We start from the raw sequence: 20018 nt of genomic DNA, 5'->3' as shown, positions 1-20018 counted from the left end.
GGGACCTGAACCTGTTCAGCCTTCAAAAGAGAAGGCTGAGGGGGGATCTTGTGGCCTGTTATAAACTAGTCAGGGGGACCAGCAGGCGCTGGGGGAGTCCCTGTTCCCCCAAGCGCCGCAAGGAGTGACCAGGAACAACGGTCACAAGGTGGCGGAGGGAAGGTTTAAGTTGGACATCAGAAGGCGCTACTTCACGGTCGGGGCGGCTAGGGTCTGGAACCAGCTTCCAAGTGAGGTGGTGCAGGCTCCCACCCTGGGGCGTTTTAAGAGGAGGTTGGATGACCACCTTACTGGGGTCTTTTGACCCCAGTACTCTTTCCTGCCATGGCAGGGGGTCGGACTAGATGATCTGCTCAGGTCCCTTCCAAACCTAGAAACTATGAAACATTCTAGTAGACAGTGGTTCTAGCTTAACATACTCCAACCTAAAAATCTGTGTCTTAGAAGTGAAACAGTTCCATCACACATTAAATACGAGTCAGTGACCGAAATGAACACATCTGTGAGAGTGATCCAACTCACAGGGTAAAACACACCAAAGTGAGACAAGAGATTCTGTAAAAAGTTAATAATTACTAAAAATAAATAATACAGTTCATTACAGCAAATTAATGCTAGGCATAAGATTTGATATTACTTTGCACTTTAGAATAATAGTATTTGGTTTCCTTAATGAATTATAAAAGGGAGTTCTCTAAGAAAAAAACCAAGAAGATTCTCATTTTGTTTAAACTAATTAAACCAATAGTAAAATGACTTTTTTTTATGGTTTTTGCCTTTGATTCAGAAGGTCATGTTCACCTTTGTAACCAAACTACAATCTACAATTGCTCAATTTCTTCTGTAGGGTAAGGAAGGTGGGTAGGTTTTTCATACTTGCTCTGACCATTGGCAACGCATAGCGGGTGCACACAGGTGCATGTGCATCCCCTGGAAGTGCCAGCTGCAAAACCGGAAGTGCATTTCTGGTTTTGTTGCTGGCTCGATGATTGGCTGCTGGGGGGACCACCACCACCCCGTCGGCAATCTGGTGCCGCCCCCCCCCCAGACTAAAGAGGCACCAGTTACCCATGGCTCTGACTATGCAAGTCAACTGATCAACAGCAATATGGAATATAGGTTCCAACTGTGTTCCACAGGCCATCCACAGATAACGTATGGATTTTGAGCCAGAAAGCTCTTTCTGGTTTGGGTCTTAACTTGGCACTTGTCATTAAGTGGATTCTCTGGACAGTGGAGAGTTACTCACCTAAAGAGACAGCTTTTAACTCTGAATTTAATTTACTTCCATTGCTCTGACAAAGTGTGATTTTTGCCAATTATTTTTTGACATGTTACAGAACTTTTATACAAACACAGGTTTTTCTTGATGGTAACCAACTGAGTAGAAAGGGACATACGGTTTTGTAGCATGAAGGAGTGAAGCAGAAAGAAAAGGGTCACTGTCATTTTGTTTAAATTTATTGTAAATATTTTAAGTGTATGGTGTGCATGCAGCACTCTTGACTTTATAGCTGAACCTGAAAACTGGGCATTACAAAGAGAAAAAGTGCTCCAGTCATAGGACACACTGAAGATCTTATTCATACAAATCTTAAAACAGCCTGCCAATATTCATTATACTATGGATCCTTTTGCAACACAGGAAAACACTAAACCCCTTTTACAGATATGGAAAGCAAGACACACTTACTCCAACCTGCACAATTGGAGTTAGTGGCAGAGCTGAGAAAATAACTAGGATCCTGATATCTAATTCCCTTTTCCATATAGGGAAATCACACTAATACAAAGCGAACCAAGTTAAACGTGATTACTGATGTGCATGTGGCTGAGACTGCCATTCACTAATTATCAGCATATATTAGTATTGCTTAGAGTTTTCCATTTTGATAATACATTCCATTCACTAGTAGAAATATAGCTTCATTTTCTTTTCTACAGGAATTTTTAATTTCATGAAAGAAATCTCTGAAGAAAAAAATTGTACTTAAATCTCCATTATTAATGAACTACCCACTGCAAATTCACACTGCAATCATTTTAATAATAAATGTAAAATCTAATTACACTACATTCATAAAAATAACTGCAAAATACATGCGTAAACTATTTGAGCTTCTTTTTAATAAACAAGATATTAGAGCCCATATTTTATTGGTCATCCCAATGTAGCTCCAAAAATGCAACAGATTATAAAAAGATTAATCTTGAAAAAGAAATAAATGGAGCATAAAAATAAGTACATGTATGACACTCAGTGACAGTGAGCACAATGAAAACTGAATATCCATTATTTTCCTTGCTAATTAGTTGAAAGCAACTATATTCAGTTGGTCTTTGGTCAACAGTAAGCATTTGTATCACTTTTAAAAAACAAATGAAGAAAGATCTGGACAAATTCACAATAAATATTACTCTGAAGTGAGTCTGAGGGCTTGTCTATGCAGGAACCCTTACTATCACTTATCTGAATCAACTCTAAAAGTGGATTAGTTAAACCACAGAAAATGACTATACTAATGCTCTCATACAGAATGAAAACCTTCATTTGGTTCAGTTTAATTCACTTCTGAAGTTAATTAAGGAAAAATAAAACTAAAAACAATGCAGTTTAATTAGTCCACTTTTAGGTGCACACTATGAATTAAGATGAATTTTCCTTCATGTTCCGAAGTAGAAAAGTCCTTGGAATGAAAATGCTCTTGTCCCAATCCATGTAGGTATTTTGATACTAATTTTTCCATGTTTCTTGTTTTAATATTATTCATAATCTAGTGTACAGCTTATGTTTATAAATTATCAGAAAAACGTTTGCCAAGCAGAACTGGTAATACTGTCCATACCAACACTGGTTTAAAGGTCACCAGACTCAACTTTATTGAACTGTTTATTTCCAGATCTCTGCATAAACTAACCAAAAATAGTTACTCAGTAACCTAGCATCCTTGCTCAGTCTTGAGGATAACTGTTCCTTCTAGCAATAAACCCCACCTAGATTCCCTTCCATGCCTAGTCAGGCTCACTCTGAGGCCACGTTGTACCTGTGCACAGCAATTACACAACATACCACTACTAAAACTACTTCTTGTTGTTAGCACCCTTACTTCCAAGAACCACGTTAGTCTCAGAAAGAGCAGACCACTTTAGAAAAAAAATGATAACCCTCCTGCAAGTTATTCTGCACTGCTCATAAGGACTCCAACTGAAGGCAACTTGACAACTGCTGCATGCCCTGCATCCTTAGCCAAGAAAATATTTGCCATAGCTCCCCCTTAGAAACTTGGAGAAAGACATTAAATTCCTACTCTGATATGTAAAGAAGTTTTTCCCTGACTAAAAAATAGTGATCTGCAAAAATTATCTGGTTCACAACATCTGGACCTATCTACCATAATGTCTCCACAATATTCTGAATTCAGTCAAATGACTTTACCAGACCAGTGACTGAGGCAAAGAGTAGGTATAAAAACATGGCACACAACAGCTGGAGTAGGTAACTAATGTGCCTGCTATCCTTATATCTCAACTTAAAATTTCAATTACTGTGACCTAGTGAACTTAAGCAAGTTATACCACGGAAAGCTAAAAATCCAAATGGCACCTATACCTGCACTGCACTGGCCTTGTAAGCTGTGACCTTCTTAAAGATCAAACTAACATTCTGAATATTTTTCTCCGTCCTATTACTGTACCCTTTTTAGATACATTAACTGCTTTTTTGGGTAATAATGATCAAGACCACTTAATTACTAGACTTAAAAAAAAATGTGTAGTATAGCAAGATCTAAATACAAGCCCCTGCCAGTAGTTTGTTAGTATGTTATCTGGAGGAACTGAATAAGCAACATTACAATGTTGCCATTTGTGTGATGACAGTAAACATTTATAGCAATCACTGTTTTATATACAGAAAACTTTACCTTTCTTGATTAATTATCTAGGACCAGCAACTGGAAATGTTTACTGGCCCTGAGATACAAAAAAAAGTTGTAGACAGACCTGTTAAAAGCCTCCGAGTTAAGATAAAAGACAACCAGGTGGATATCATGGTGGGTATCCAATATAAAGGAGAATTTACATGATAGGGCTGTGCAAAGCTTCAGGTGCCAATTCGATTCATAGGAGATTCAGTAGCCAAATCTCCAAATCCAAATTAAATTGGGGATGATCTAATCAGCAACCTAAAGGTCGAAGGAAATCTGGGAAACAGTGACCACGAGCTGATCGCTTTTACTATTCACTGAAAGCTGACAAGTCAGTCAGCAATGCAGAAGTCCTCGACTTTAGGAAAGCTGACTTTGATTAGCTCAGGAGTCTTGTTGTCAAGGCGCTAAGGGACCAAGACTCGGCAGGGTCAGGAGTCCAAGAAGTAAAGGGAGCGATCCTGGAAGCACAAGGGTTGTCCATCCCATCTCGGAGGAGAGATAGCAAAAGGGCATAGCAACCCCCTGGGCTCAGCAGGGAACTCGTGAACCTCCTATGCCAAAAAAAGAGAGGTTTATAAAGGATAGAAGATGGGAATCACCACAAAGGAGGATTACGCTGCACTGGTCCATACCTGTAGGGAGTGAACCAGGAAGGTCAAGGCTGCAACCAAACTCCACCTGGCTACACACATCAAGGACAATAAAAAGTCCTTTCTTAGATATGTGGGGAGTCAGAAGAAAAGCAAGGGTAACATTGGACCTTTGCTAAACCAAATGGGACAACTGACAACCGACACCCAGGTTTTTCATCAACCCAAAGGATCTGCCCTGCCTAGCAAGGTGTGGGACAGCCAGGGTGAGGGTGAATTTATACCCAGCATCAGTGTAGACCTTGTAGAGAAATACCTTGAGAGGCTGGACACCTTCAAGTCAGCAGGTCCTGAAAGATTGTACCTCAGAGTACTGAAGGAGCTGGCAGGAGTCATAGCCCAGCCACTGGCAAAGATTTTCGAAAACTCCTGGAGTTCAGCTAAAGTACCCGAAGACTGGAAGAAGGCCAATGTGGTGCCCATCTTCAAGAAAGGGAGGAAAATAGAGCCAGGGAACTACAGGCCAGTCAGCTTGACCTCAATCCCTGATAAGATTCTGGAGAAAATCATCATAGAGCGCATTCCTGATAAGCTGGCTGATGGCAACATCCTGAAGGACAGCCAGCATGGGATTGCTGCAGGTAGGTCTTGCCTGACCAATTTCATCTCCTTCTATGACCAGGTGACACATCACCTGGACAAGAGAGGAAAGATTGATATCATATCTGGGCTTTAAAAAAGCCTTTGATCCAGTGTCCCACGATCTCCTCTTGGAAAAATTGGCCAACTGTGGTCTTGGCTACATCACAGTCCATTGGCTGGGGAACTGGCTCTGAGGCCAGACTCAGAAAGTGGTGGTCAAGGGAAGCGAACCATCATGGCACTCCATGGCCAGTGGTGTCCCCCAAGTCTCTGTCCTTGGACCTGTTCTCTTTAATATCTTTTGTCAATGACATGGATACAGGTGTCAGAAGTGGACCGACCAAGTTTGCCAATGACACCAAACTTTGGGGTAGAGCATCCACACCAGAGGATAGGCTGGTGATCCAGGCTGACCTGGATAGACTGAAAAAGTGGGCAGATACAAACCTGATGACTTCCAATACTGACAAATGTAAGGCACTCCACCTCAGGGGAAAAAAACCCCGCAGCACGTTTATAGGCTTGGCAGTGCTACGCTCGCTAGCACCAAGGCCAAAAGAGACTTGGGGGTCATGACTGACCACAGGATGAATATGAACCACCAATGTGATGTCACGGTTGGCAAAGCATACCAAACTCTGGCTTGCATCCATAGATGCTTCTCAAGTAGATCTCAGGATGTCATCCTCCCACTGTACTCGGCCTTGATGATGCCGCAGCAAGAGTACTGCATCCAATTCTGGGCTCCACAATTCAGGAGGGATGTGGAAAAGCTTGAGAGAGTCCAGAGGAGAGCCATGTGCATGATCAAAGGGCAGGAGAATAGGTTTTATGAAGAGAGGCTGAGAGCCATTGGACTCTTCAGCCTGGAAAAGCACAGACCCAAGGGTGACCTGGTGACACCTTATAAGCACATCATGGGTGTACATCAGGATCTGGGGGAATGTCTGTTCACCAGAGCGCACCAAGGGATGACAAGGACCAATAGTCACAAATTCCTCCAAGACCATTTTAGGCTGGACATAAGGAAAAACTTCTTACTGTCCAAACCCCCAAAGCCTGAAGTAGTCTCCCTCCAGAGGTGGTGCAAGCACCTACTCTGGATTCCTTTAGGAAGCATTTTGGGGCTCCATCTTGCTGGGATCTTTTGACCCTAGCTGACTTCCTGCCCTTGGGGCAGGGGGCTGGACTCGATCTCCCAAGGTCCCTTCCAGCCCTAATGTCTATGAAATCTATGAAATCAAGAAACCAATAAAAAGGTCCGAATAGATTCAAAGGCTCCGAAACTATTTGGAAAAGATTCAGAGATCCAGCAATTCGGGCAGTTCCTGCTTGCCACCACAACGAGCTGGAGTCTGACTCCATGCTGGTAAGTAGGGGGTGCGGGGAGGAAGCTGGAGGAGGGGGGAAGGGGCTGCCCAGCCCCAGCCAGGTCCCCATCCCCCGCCTGGCCCCAGCCTCCTGGCACTTGGCCGCCTCTGAAACGTTTTGGATGGTTTCAATTCGTCCCAGAGATGTTTTGGAGCCTTCTGTTTCATTTCAGATTTGGTGAAACAGCTGCCAAAATTTTGCACAGCCCTAGCACACACTTCAAAAGGTAGAAGCCTTTGACTGGAAGGATTATCTTCAAAAATTGATATCCACCACCCTCAAATAGGGTAAGTGAGAGAATCTCTTTCTGGAGTACCTGAGAGCTAAGGATATTAGGTTAATGGTATGCAGTGGGGCTCAACTTGTGGCCCACAGGCCAGATCCAGCCCACAGAGCTCTCCGCAAGCCTGGAAATTTGGTGGCAGGAGAGCAGTGGCAGCATCAATTGCTCAGGGAGCTGCAGCAATTAATGGAGCTCATGGGGGAGCAGTGGACTGGACTGGTCCCCCATGAAAAAAAAACATACTGGACTTCAGAAAAGCAGACTTCAACAAACTCAGAATGGCTGTGTAGGTTTCCATGGGAGGAAATTCCATGAGGAAAAAGAGTCCAGCATAGTTTAATGTTCCCTAGACAAACAATATTAAGGACTCTTCAAGGACCTAAAACTTGAAAAGGAATCTCATAAAAATTATCAACTTGGATATATTAAGGATGAGTATAAGAGTGTATCATTGGCATGTACAGAGAAAAATCAAGGCCTAGGCACATGACAGAGCTAGTAAGAGATATAAAAGTCAACAAAACATAGCCTACATAGTGGATCAGAAGTTAAAGAAATACCAAGAAAATTGTGGATCCCTTACTGAATGGGGAGGGGAATCTAATAATGGACAGTGCAAAGAAAGCTGAAGTGTTTAATGATTTCACTCATTCTTTACAAAAAAAAGGCAGCTGTCAGATGAAAAATGCAGTAGCAAGGTTCAAGGAAGAGATAATTAGCCTAGAGAAGGGGAAGAACAGATTAGATGTTATTTAAACAAGCTGGATGTTTTCAAATGAACAGAGTCAGATAAGATGCCTCCTACAACATGCATGGAATTGGCTGATGTAACTGCTGAGCCACTTGCTATTATCTTTGAGAAATAATGGAGGTCAAGTAAGGTCCCAGAAGAATAGAAAAGGGCAAATACTGTGCCCATCCTTAAAAAGAGAACAGGAAAACCCAGAGAATTAGAAACCAGTCAATCTAACTTTCATAGTACCTTCTATTCTTTTGGAGTATTTCAAAGGACTAAAGAGGATAAACAAGAGGACAAGGAACATCCAATATAGTTTTGTCAGGAGCAAATTATGTTTAACCAACCTAATTACCTTGTGGCAAGATGGGCTTAGTGGATGGCAGTCAGCTATTCCCTGCGTCCACAAGGAACAAGGCAAGAAGTAATGGTCATAAATTTCTGTAAGGAAACTTCAGGTTGGATATTAGGAAGAACTTTCTAATTGTGAGGGTGATTTAAGCAGTGGAACAGATTAGCTAGCATGGTTGTGGAATCCCCAGCAGTGGAATTTTCTAAGTGAAGGTTAGACAAAAGCTTGGCTGGGATGATTTAGCCAGAGATATTCCTGCTTTGACCAGGAAGATGTACTAAATTACCTACTAAGGTCCCTTCCAAGCCTATGCCTCTCTGAAAATATCTACAATTAAATATAAAACTGAATGTTGTTTTGCAAAGTTTTAGCACCCCATGTAACAGGAATCACTAAAATTAGAAATTAATTCTTGCTACCATTTGAAGAATAAAAATTTCATCTTGCAGATTTTACAAGCACTAGCATCTCCTTCTATGGGAAATACCATCAGCTAAAACCACATTGGAATGAAATGGGAGAAGAATGCTGCAAGTATAAAATCTGGTATTTCATAATCTGCCAAAGTGAAATACTGGAAATAGCATCACAATATTTTTTTAACAAAGGGTGCTTGTTAAGAGTTAGATTTCATAAACAGACCTACTCTGGTCCATGTTAAGCAGTGCTTTTCTAACACTGGTTCCTACAATTTCTCCAGTTCATACAAAGAAATATTCTTTGGGTCACCCAACCCACCATTTGTTGAAATGAAGAATACCAAATACAAAAATACATAGTTTTAAGAAAAAGCACAACCGAATGTTTTTTCCTACCTGCAAAAACTTTTTTACATCAGCAATTATGTCTCTGAAGATGAGCTGATCTTTTTGAACCTCAAACCATCCTAATTTTGTAATCTTAGCAATGACCTGAACAAGAGCTTGGATCACAAAAGGAGCCAGTTTGGGTTGAGATGCTACGTAGTTCAGAATGTAATTCCCTGTAAAGAAGCAATCTCAGTCAACAATTATTTTAAAACATATACTTGAACCATTTTAACAAAATGTGGGAACATAGGGCACATTATGCAAAAAGAGTTTGTGTTTAATGCTTAGTATAAACAGATACTTCTTTTAACAAATGTAAGCCATGAAAAAATATTCAATACATTTGAGCTGTTGGGAGTATAGTGCAAATTATGTATGTAATAATCATTCTTGTATAGATATAAAAACAGTTTGTAATCTCCAAGAATGCTGACAAGTTAAACATTTTAATCATCCGTTCTATCCCACATACGAGACATCAATTACTCTGCCTCAAATACTACTACAGCCCTCAATTACATGCATTAATGAAGCAAATTAACAAGTCTGATTTTTAGTGTCTATTTAGGGGTTTTTTTAGTTCTGTCCACACATATTACCTACGACAATAAACTTCTCAGATACGGAAACTCCTATCGTAGCAGAGAGGAATTTCCCAGGCAAATAAAAGACATTTAATTTATTACATATAAGTTTATTTTTACCCAAGGGAAAAACGCACTTACACTGAAATTAGTAAGCAGCCCCTGGCCACTCAGGGAAATCCCCACCCAGCTGGGGGCTGGCTAGGAGCTGCCCCAGAGGCGGAACACTTCCCTGTCCAGCCCCCAGCTGCACAGGGAAGCTCTGCTGGGAAAGGGGCTTGTTCCCATGTGCATAGGGCTGGGAGAGCTCTTCCACCCCCATATGCATCAGGACCCCTCCCAATGCATACAGGGCAAGGAGCCAGCCCTGTGCTTCCTGCCAGCACTCAAGCTAGCACCCCAGGGGAGTCTGGAGCTCCCCCAAGCTGTTGCAGGGGGTCAGAGCAAGGTAGAAGCAGCCCTGTCCCAGGGTGCTCTAGTTGGTAGCAGATTTGCTCTCAACAGGGAGCATGTGTAAACGTGTTCCCAGGAAAGGCTACTTCACAGTATTTTACTGCACTGTAAGCCTTTATAGCGTTAATAGCACACGTAGACATGCCCACAGAAGTGATCGCTCCTCTAACTTGCTTATTACCATTGTCAAACCCTAATCAGAAGGAAAAATGTAGTAACGTAGTGAAAGATGAGTTCACTGATACTGTCTGAAGTTGTTTTTTTTGTTATCGTGCAAGCCATTTTACAAGCATTAACTAAGCTTACCTACCTCATATGTAATGACAGAACTATTATTATTGTGTGTGTTATATTGAAGGGAAACTAGATGCTTAGTAAAATGCTCCCACATGCACCGGAACATGCTACACGCCTAAAGAATGCAACATTCCCTTCCATCCCTAGTCAGCCCATTCCATCAAATAATGACCTAACCAGGCACAGCACAAGTCCCATTATATCAGCCCCAACACAGGAACAAAGCATATCAAAAAATGGGCCCTGTGCTTTTTCCCTTAACCAAGTCCTCTGCCTTTCATCTCATAAAATGAAGAAAGGAATTAATTAAGCTTTCAAATTCCAGCAGAAACTTACTGCTCTGGTCATTTGTTATTTTTTTTTTTAGTTTTCAGTCCAGCAATTTTTTCCATTGGGAAAATGTTATTTGGCAGTTAACAGAAGAGAATAAATGCAGAATTTCACAGTCATCTTTAAAAATAAATTTCTCACTATAAATGCAATTTAAAATGCAGATAAACTGACAGAAGTAGAAGGTAAGTGAAATATTTGTCAAATAGTAACTATGTTGATATTCAGTTTTAAAATATAAATTATTTTTTTCCTTTTCTTTTTTAAATAGCAAGAACAAGAGCTACTTACTGATGTCAATCCTTTGTTCAACGGGTAAAGGAGTCGTTCTGCTCACAAGTTTAGAGAGGCATGTTGCCGCTAGAAGCTGAGCGTAGGATGTCTACATAAAAAAAAAAAACCAAAACACACCAGACCGTTTTATTAAAAAAGTACCATGACAACTGGAAGAAAGATGGCTAGTCACAATACTGCCTGTCTGTCAATTTTGACTATACATTTGATATACTAAAAACTTAACATTATTATGTTTTAATTATCTTTGGCTTTAAATCATTCTGTTTTGCCTTACTAAAACATGACTGTCATAGCCATGATTTAAGCCTAGGGAATTCTGGATTCAAAGGTTTTTATTTGGGTCTTTTTAAATATCCACTCTTTTTTATTCAAGGATTTCTGCAGATGAGGGTAATAAGCTATCATATCAGTGAGATGTATCACATCAGTAATAAAGAAAATAAACAACTCCTTAAGCATGCAGTAACATAAAGGATATAACAGATCTTTCCAAGGGATTACCCAAATACCATATTTACTTGTGTAACTGCTGTGCTCATGTCCTACTGACAGCCCTGAATTTGCCTCAGAATTTTGAAGAATAAGTTACCTGTGTATTGGCCACATGCAAATGTCTACATAAATCAATTCAAAAGGTATTCCTCTTAAAAGAATGAACCACACTTACATAGGAAACCCATGTCATGCAGTACCATAGTTCTGTTCTGCGTTGTTTTGTCTGTAAAACCATACAAGATTGGGGCAGTACAGACCCTATACTGCTAGACTCAAACTAAAAGTTAACATATGGAACACAAGTAGCAGGACATGAACCTGAAGGGGAAAACGTTCAACATCATTGCAAGCAGAAACAAGAGAGGGGAAAAACAAAATGAGCAAAATGCATCTTCAGAGGACTGAAGTACAACTCTCATAAAATAGAATCTGAAATTCTGAAATATATATTAGATAAATGAAACTTGGGGTATACTGTTTCTCTAGATATGCTCTAGAAAAAAGCCCAAGAAATTTCTTGCAGCTAAAATTTTATGCACCAGCCATTCAAAGCAGCTTATAGTGCAAAAAGCAAAACAACCTTGTAATCCACTGGAAAATGACTGTCTCAGAGGAATATGAAAAAACAATAAGACCTATCAGATTTCAGAGACATATCCTCTCCAAAAAGATTAGCAATAGCTACCAGCTCAGGTATTCAGCAGACCAAACACCTAAGTGTTTTGGCATCCTGGAAAAGCACTATTAATTCAGTAGAAGGAAGAACTAGAGCTGCATGTACAACAGGTGTAGAACAACAAAGATTTAGTCATCTTGGGGAATTACCTCCAACGGACATGAGTTTCTGTTGTACGTACTCTTCAAAAGAAAAACTTTACCTAAGGAAAAGGTCCCAGCCAGAATAACAGTGCAAATTCAAGAAAAAGGCTGGATGACCAAACAGCTCACTGTCAAATGGATTAGAAGCAGGTTGTCAAGACGTGCAGGAAATTTCTTGAAGCACACGTGTGGCCTGTACTACGCAGCTTCCAGGGGCAGTTAACTAATAAGTTAAGAGTTGGTTGCAGGCAGCATGCACCAACCTAGACATCATTTCGAAGGGGATTACCAGTACACTGCAACCTTGAAGGTTTCAAATCAACAAACTATTCAAGACACCATTTTGCCTTGCTACCTCAAATAGATCACAACGAATGACAGAAAGTAAACACCAACTGAGAATCTGAACAAAGTGTCATTTGCAGAGGTCTGCCAGTGGATCCTTATGCCATGGTACTTGGCTTCTTCTGAAATTGTCAAGAAGAATTTCAGGCTTAGTGGAATCTCCAACAAAATGGGCAGAGCAGAAGAAAATCTCATTTACAATGACACCACGTGAGATGATGATGATAACAATTCTCATAGCATGGACAACACAGGCAGAGAAATGCAAGAATAAAGACATTATCTGCAGGCAGATTAAATAACTGGTGTTTGATATTTTCTCAAAAGTAACAGAAGCAGAAATTTTGGTTAGAAAATGTCACTTATTGCTGTTAATTTCTTAAGAAAACAATATAGATAATCAAAAGAAGAATAGCTTTTGTTTCAGTGTTGATACTTCTTCAGTCTTACTCTAGAGTGCATAATAGCTACACTGTTGTTTTTGGCAGAAAAAATAAATCAGGAAAACAGGCATATTATGCAAAGACATATGATATGTTAATGATTGCCAGACAATGGATGTGTCCTGCATGATTACCTGAAATCATCATGGTTCTGAAACACAGTGACAATAAAGGACTGAGCATGACTTCAATCAAGGCTGTGTCCCCATCACCTTTTTATCTGACAAAATATGACTAAAAATGTGAAAGTAACTACTACAAAATAAGTTACATACTGCTAAAAGACATTGATATTTAACTAGTAATATGAAACTGTAGTTTACAACTTTTCACACCATTTTTACTATTTGCTCATTAAAAGTAGAAGTCAAAAGAACATGGGGGGGTCTAAAACCATAAAAATACTTAAGGATGCCATATTGTGGTCCAAAACTGAGCTACAGATACATAGGGCTCCTTAAGTTTGAAGTTCCTAGATTTTTGAAGGTATTAGACCCATAGTCACTAGATACCATCTCCCCCCAGTTATTTTTCCTTCCCACTGTTTTGGGGCATTTGACAATAGGCATTATCACTCCCCTATCATTCACTTTTAAATACCAATTTGCATGTGCATTTTTGTTAACATTTTATTTTATGGGGGAAAAGCTGAATGTACTATAAGACAAGCTTCTCAATTTTATTACATTTATGCTAATATTATTTGTGCCTGCTATGTGAGGCTCTCCCAGCCAATAAAAAAGCATGTTTACATTCTCAGGTTGTACACTTCTCCCAGGTACTTACTGTTCCTCGTTCTAGTAAAAGTTGGCACTGGCTGAGACATTCGGGGCTGTCAATGAGTTCCAAGAGCACCTTCTCAGCTTGCATCCGCTGTGCTACATCAGTTCCCTCATAGAGGTGGTTACATAGTACTTCTAACTCTGCCAAACTCTGTTAAGGAAAAACAATAGCGATATCTCCCAACAGGCTTTTCACATGAGAAAGCCTCTTGAAAATTCACAGGACTGGCTATTTCTAAATACCAATCCATATGCAGCAATATTAAATATTACCCTATGTTAAGCTTCACAGAAAAATATAACCAAACCACCGCAGTTTGTTTTCAACTCAGGTATTCAATGACTTTAAAAGAATTTCTAAAAGTGGCAGAGACTCAAATGAAATGTCTATGCAAGAGACACAAAGAACATTGACTAGTCAGGACTAAGATGGAAGTAACTGTCCCAGTGATCAGAATTAGGTGACATAACACACAAGTCTTTTATTGTGGATTACTTCTAATTTAGGACATAAAACAGAAATGACATGTCTGTCCAAGTTGTAAAATCATTAAAAACTGTATTCTTATCTCTGTCATTTAGTGTAAGTCCTTACCAATAGCCAATTGGAACTGTACATCAAAAGTGCCAAAACACTGTTTAAAAACAGCACAACAGAAAGTTGCATGAATGCCTCTCGCCTCCCAAGGCTGGGGGGGCACAGCGACTGCCTGCTGGCAGCAGGGATGTGGCAGCAGCGAGCGGTGACCGCCCGCAGGCAGCTGTGGTGATATTGGCGGTGAGAGAGGGCCGAGTGGGGACTGCCCACAGATGGCTGGGGCAGTGTCAGCAGTGAGGGGGTGGCGACCACCCACAGATGCCACCAGTAGCGCCAGCAGCAGGGGCGAACGGGGTGGTGAGCAGCAACCGCCTGCCAACGCCACTGGCAATGGCAGCAGCGGCCAATCTCAGGGGGCGCACGTGCACCAGCATGCACCCCCTACGTGTCTCCAGTGGAATGTTGCAACCTTAAGTTATGATGGAGGGACCTAAACCAGGAAGTATCTGTCACAATATGCTAAAAGCAGTTATAACAAATGTAAGCCTCTATAACTTCTGATGCTGATGTGACGCATCACAAAGGGAAAGGGGTAGAAAGAATCAACTGGATATCCTTAAAAGACAATAAAACAGAGACTGAAGAATAAAGAGAAGTCTGTGCAAGACCATTAGTAAAGTCAGTAAGGCTATTCTCATGCTTTGAGTTAAGCATAGAAAAAAGTCTTTGAAAGATTAAGGGCTGCCAAGTCAATAAGTCAATAAAAAGCTTAACTGTATGTTCTAAAATGTTAACATGAGCTATGCAGCCCTGCAGGCTGGATGAGCAGTGCAGGGTAGACCTGCGCACATGGGATCAGTGCGCAGGATTGGTCCATGGGTGTGATCCAGCTGCAAAATACCCCCATGCAGCTGTCCAACTGCGTGCTCCTGGATCCAGATGCACACTGGCCTGACTCCATGTGTCCAGATCCAGTTGTGGTATGATTCCTACCATTGAGCTAATCTAATACATGAGGCCATGTCACCCAGCCTGCAGGGCTCCTCATAAATCCAAAAATTTAGTAGCAGGAGAGCAGCAATTAACACTGCCACAGCTCCCTTGCCACCAAATTCCTAGACCAGCTGGAAAAACCCACAGGCCAGGCGACACGGCTCCATGAGCTGAAGCTCCCTCAAAGGCCAAAGGGTTAAGCACCACTGATTGGGTATGATTCCTTTTACTTTAGTACTTTGAGTAATTATTGTAAATGAGAAAGTAAAATATACTTTACTTCCACTTACGATATAGGCAAGCAAGTTTCTCAGCTGGTAGTTCTTTGCAACTTTTTGCAAGGATTAACCAAAGAAAATGGTTCTGGCCATTAGTTTCAAAGATGTCCAGAATACTTGAACATACAGTTCCCAAGAATAGGACCTGGTTATCTTAATTTGCTAGGTGGCTCTGAATCTCTCAGCCACAAAGGATTCACTGACTCAGTGAAAGCTGAACCAAAAGGCTGACTTTGTGTCCTGACATAGTTGTTATCATTATGGGTGCTAGGTGTAACAAAGGGGCATAATGAGATGGTAAAGGCCAAAACATATAAATGGGTGTCAGAGAGGAAAAGAAATACACTCAACATGTTCCTGCACATCCTCCACTTAATCAAAAAAACCCTCAGTTGAAGATATACACAAATACATGCCCCCATCAAAAGCCTATAAAATTAAACAATCTTCACCAAAAATCCAACTTTTTTTCTCCTAAAAGCATGCACTCAAATATTCCTATAGGAATTGACTTGGTTCAACCACTGAAGAGTAAAGCCCACAAGAGGGCTTCAGTCCAGAAAATCTAAGCGATTCAATCAAGCAGCTGGGATACCAAAGATATAAGGTCTTTTGCTCCATTCTACCAGAAGCAATGCACTGGTTGCAGGACTTGAGGGTGTAAAACCTGGGAAAGATTAAGCATTTTCCAAACTGCATAATTTTTCTGACCAAATTATGGATACCTGCAGGGAGCAGTGCATCTTTTCTGAGGCTAAAACTCAGCTACCCCTCACTCCATCTCACCATTATGAGCTGCCCCCTGCCCTCCACTTTTTGTTGTTTATAAAAGAGGATGGGGGGAACAGTGCTGAAAGCAGTCCTTGACACCACTGTAACAAAGAAAGAAGATCCATGTGAGATCCATATGTAGAAGAGAACTTCTCTATGTAGAGCTGCAGGAAGATGCAACAGTGTTTAGACACAGATCAGCAATCTGTGGCTTGACAACCAGAGCTGGCCCCTGAAGATCTGACCCAATGCTGGGTATCAGGTAGCGTGCAGCTACCCCAAGCTACCTGTCCCCTCTGCAGCAGTACCCACTGTTCTCTTGTGCCTGTGCTTACTCTCAATGCAGAGGGGCTATCTGCCCGGAGGATAAGCACAGGCATCTTGCACTGGAGGAGGGAAGTAGTGGGGTAGGGAATGGGTGGGGATTTGCAACCTATGGCAGGCCAATGCTGGCCAATAGAAGCAAATGGTTACCACCCCCTGCCTAAAAATACAAGTTACAGTGTTCCTAGAATTTAGTATTTTAATTAAATTCAGCCAGGGCAAGCACAAAACCAGATTGTGCCACTCTTCCTCATGTCAAGATACCATCTTCCTCAATTAGACCTAACGCAACCAACAGGTCCACATTACAATATGAGTACCTTAAGTGGTATTCCCATTCTACTTATAGCAAATAACACGGATATCAATAAAGATACATTTTGACTGTTAAAATATTAAGTGAACCCACTACGGGTGTGTCCCGAGTGCTCAAGAGAAGGAAAAAAAAGTAATATCCTCACTAGAGAGGATATTCAAAGAAACTTTGAAACTTTCTTGACACACTAAAGCCTGAAGAAACTACTATGATTTGTTTATAAAGAATACAAATGCAGCAAAAATTTACCCTCCAAGCTATTATCTGTGCTGCACTTTTGAAATATCAATTATAAGAAGATCATTGTACAATACTGGTTGCTTTAAACAGCCTCAGGGGAAAGAATACCATCCTATCCATCTACCAACACAGCTGCTGGCAGAACTGAAGCAAATTTCACGCTACCTCAAAAGCAGCATGTTTATCCCAGGACTAGGTTGATTGTTTGTTATTTATCACCATTTCTAAACATAGAGGCTGTCACCACCCATTACTTCACTCCAGTAGTAATGCTGAAGCATAAAAGACTTGAGAACCATCTGAAAATGTAAACCAGCTATACCCAGCTCCTTCCCTCGTGCACTATGTACACCAGGGGTGGGCAATATGTGGCCCGCAGCTCACATGTGGCCCGCCAGGACATTCTACCTGGCCCGCGAGGCCTAAAAAATTTAGAAAATTTAATATTAATCTGCCTCTGGCTGCCTGTCACGTGGCCCTTGATGGCCTGCCAAAACTCAGTAAGCAGCCCTCCGCCCAAAATAATTGTCCGCCCCGATGTACACCCTCCCAGGGGCATTTCTAAAGATAACATTGTTGAAAACACGTAATTAAATGCCAAGAATTACAAACATATTACTGCCAATAAGCTCAAATTAATTTGTTCAAAGAAATTAAAGGTCTGTCTATACTGCAATCAAAGATGGGATCACAGCCCAGAGCCATACTGCAGCTACCTTAAAGCAACCTACAGTTTGAGTGTTAACAGCAGCAAAGATACAGTGGCACCAACTTGAGGGCAGGCTGTCTGGCTAAGGGAGCACTTGGGGTATGAGGAGAGCACATGCTGAAGTCTGCTGCACAGTTCCACATTAACTGGTACTTCAAGTGTACAAGGAATTGAGACCAGTGGTTCTCAACTTCGTTGGACTCAAGGCATCCCTTGCAAAATGCCAGCTCTTAGTTTTCACTTATCTTTTTGACTGCAGAAAAATAAGAAAGTAAGTCTTCTGTTGTGAAGAACTCATAAAGCCCACGTTGGGTCAGAATGATTTTAACATTATAGTTTCCTATTTGAAATCTCTGGGTTTTTTCCATGAATCATGTTTGCGTATCATCAGCAATCGTATGGCACCCTGGTAAAGAATCATTGAGCTACACTGAAGCCTGATAGCTGGTACCTGAGGTAGCTCATGTCCACACATGCTGCAATCCCATCTCCAGATGCAATGTAAATGCACGCCAAGAAATGCTAGGTGAAGCCCTTAAACCAAGGATGCGCAAAATGACAAATCCAGCCGGCAGTTAGACTCCATTTACCAACTGCCCCTGCCCACATGACTGGGGCCAGTCTCCATGGAGACCTCAGCTACCGCTGTGCTGTGAAAGCTCAGGGCTGGGGTTGCCATGGAGGCCAGCCCTAGCCACACTGGCAGGGTGCATGGCAGAACAGAACAGGGGGCTGCTCTAGAGCCACTAGGATCTTGCAATGGGGGCAGCTTGCTCTGGAGCCAGGGCAGAGCCATGATCTGAAGCCTGCACTCTCAGGGCAGGGGCACGCAGGCAGGGGATCACAGCTCTGCCACTGCTCTAGAACAGGCTGTGACCGCTGCAAGGAGCCGGGGCAGAGCCATGATCCCCTGCCTGAGCACTCCTGTCCGGAACATGTGCCCCAGGGATACAATCACAGGGGAACTAGAAACCCTCCCCACAGGGGGACCTGGGACAGGGGCCCCGAAATCAGAGGTTACTTACCTGCTACAGGACTCCAGACGCAGGATGAGTGACAAGAGAAGCCCGCACAGTTCATTAGCCACGCTTATCTACAGCTGGAGGCGGCAGGTGATGTCAAGAGCGATCTCCGGCCAGCCATGATAAAGGTGAACACCAGGAGAGAAGCTGGAAGAGTGGGAGAGGCAGCAGAGGCTGCGGAGACTCTCCATGCTGGCGGCAGGCAGCACCAGCGTGTAAAGGAAGATCCCACTTGGGGAGAAGCACCTCAGGTGGCAACGGATACAATGCACCCCCACACTGGTCACAGGCAGCACCAGCGTTTAGGGGAAGACCTTGTTCTGGGGAGAGCCATAGAAGCTCTGGAGATGGCAGAGGCTCTCCACACCGGGCTCCCACAGGTCCGGAGTGCAGGACAGAGGCTGACCAGAGGACACGCTCAACAGAGGCAGAGAGTGGAGCAGCATTGGGGGACCCAGTCAGGCACAGGCTCTAGGGCAGAAAGAGACCAGGAACTGTTTAGCCTGATCTCTCCTTTTCTATCCGCCCTCTTTTTTAAGTCTTTTCTCTTTCGTTGCCACTTGCCTGTGTGTAGTTCTTTCGTTGTTTCTTACGTTTCTGTTTTGTTCTCCTATTTGGTTGTTAACCCCACATCAAGGGGGTCTGACTGACATCCTAACACAGGGGATGCTCACAAGACTCGACAAGTAGCCGGCATACAACGGGAGAGGTAACCAAGAGGGGTGAATCCCAGTGGACCCATATCCTCCTGGGAAAAACGAAGATAACAACTGATACAGGTGAGGACGCAAAGAGCACAGATCATCAAGACCAGAGGGCCAGCTGTATCAAGATCAGGTGGCCCATCGGAAACTGGTGTAAGGAAGGGGTGTAGGGAAGGTGGAGCCCCACAAATATCCATCGGGAGAAGCAAACGACCCTGAGGGACCTTCAACAGGAGACCCCACCACTGAAGATACACTCAAAGTCATGGCAGATGAGTTCAGGGGCCTTCTCTGGGGCAATCGAGGCCCCTTTCAGTGGTCGCACAAAGCCTCACTGCACCCACCACCAGGTGCCCGCACCAAGGCAATGCGTGAACGGATTCGAAGCAAGGCAGGCACAGCATGCAAGCTACGGATTGTGGCTCTGCCCTGGCTCCAGAGCAAGCTGCCCCCATCACAGGATCCCAGAGGCTCCTAAGCAGCCCCCTGCCCTGCTCTGCCATATACCCTGCCAGCGTGGCTGGGGCTGGTCTTCATGGCAATCCCAGCCTTGAGATTTCACAGCA

At 42.5% G+C, this 20018-nt stretch overlaps 1 protein-coding gene across 2 annotated transcripts in view; it reads right to left on the bottom strand.

Moving 5' to 3' along the window:
* The window catches only part of RANBP17 (RAN binding protein 17), a 329610-nt gene extending 315871 nt beyond the window's left edge, over positions 1 to 13739 (bottom strand). For both annotated transcript variants that reach the window (XM_019506533.1, XM_019506534.1), the window contains exons 1-3: positions 13562 to 13739; positions 10668 to 10758; positions 8719 to 8885 (exon numbers count right to left, since the gene is read on the bottom strand). In XM_019506533.1, coding sequence (XP_019362078.1) covers positions 8719 to 8885; positions 10668 to 10758; positions 13562 to 13645 — 342 coding nt within the window. In that variant the 5' untranslated portion in view covers positions 13646 to 13739. The remainder of the gene's footprint in view (positions 1 to 8718; positions 8886 to 10667; positions 10759 to 13561) is intronic.
* Positions 13740 to 20018: the final 6279 nt, after the last annotated feature.

This window comes from Gavialis gangeticus, unplaced genomic scaffold, assembly GCF_001723915.1.
Source record: "Gavialis gangeticus isolate Ggan-Ray unplaced genomic scaffold, GavGan_comp1, whole genome shotgun sequence".
Lineage (NCBI taxonomy): Eukaryota > Metazoa > Chordata > Crocodylia > Gavialidae > Gavialis > Gavialis gangeticus.
The sequence above is the reverse complement of the archived record's forward strand: the minus strand, read 5'-3'. Positions and strand labels throughout refer to the sequence as shown.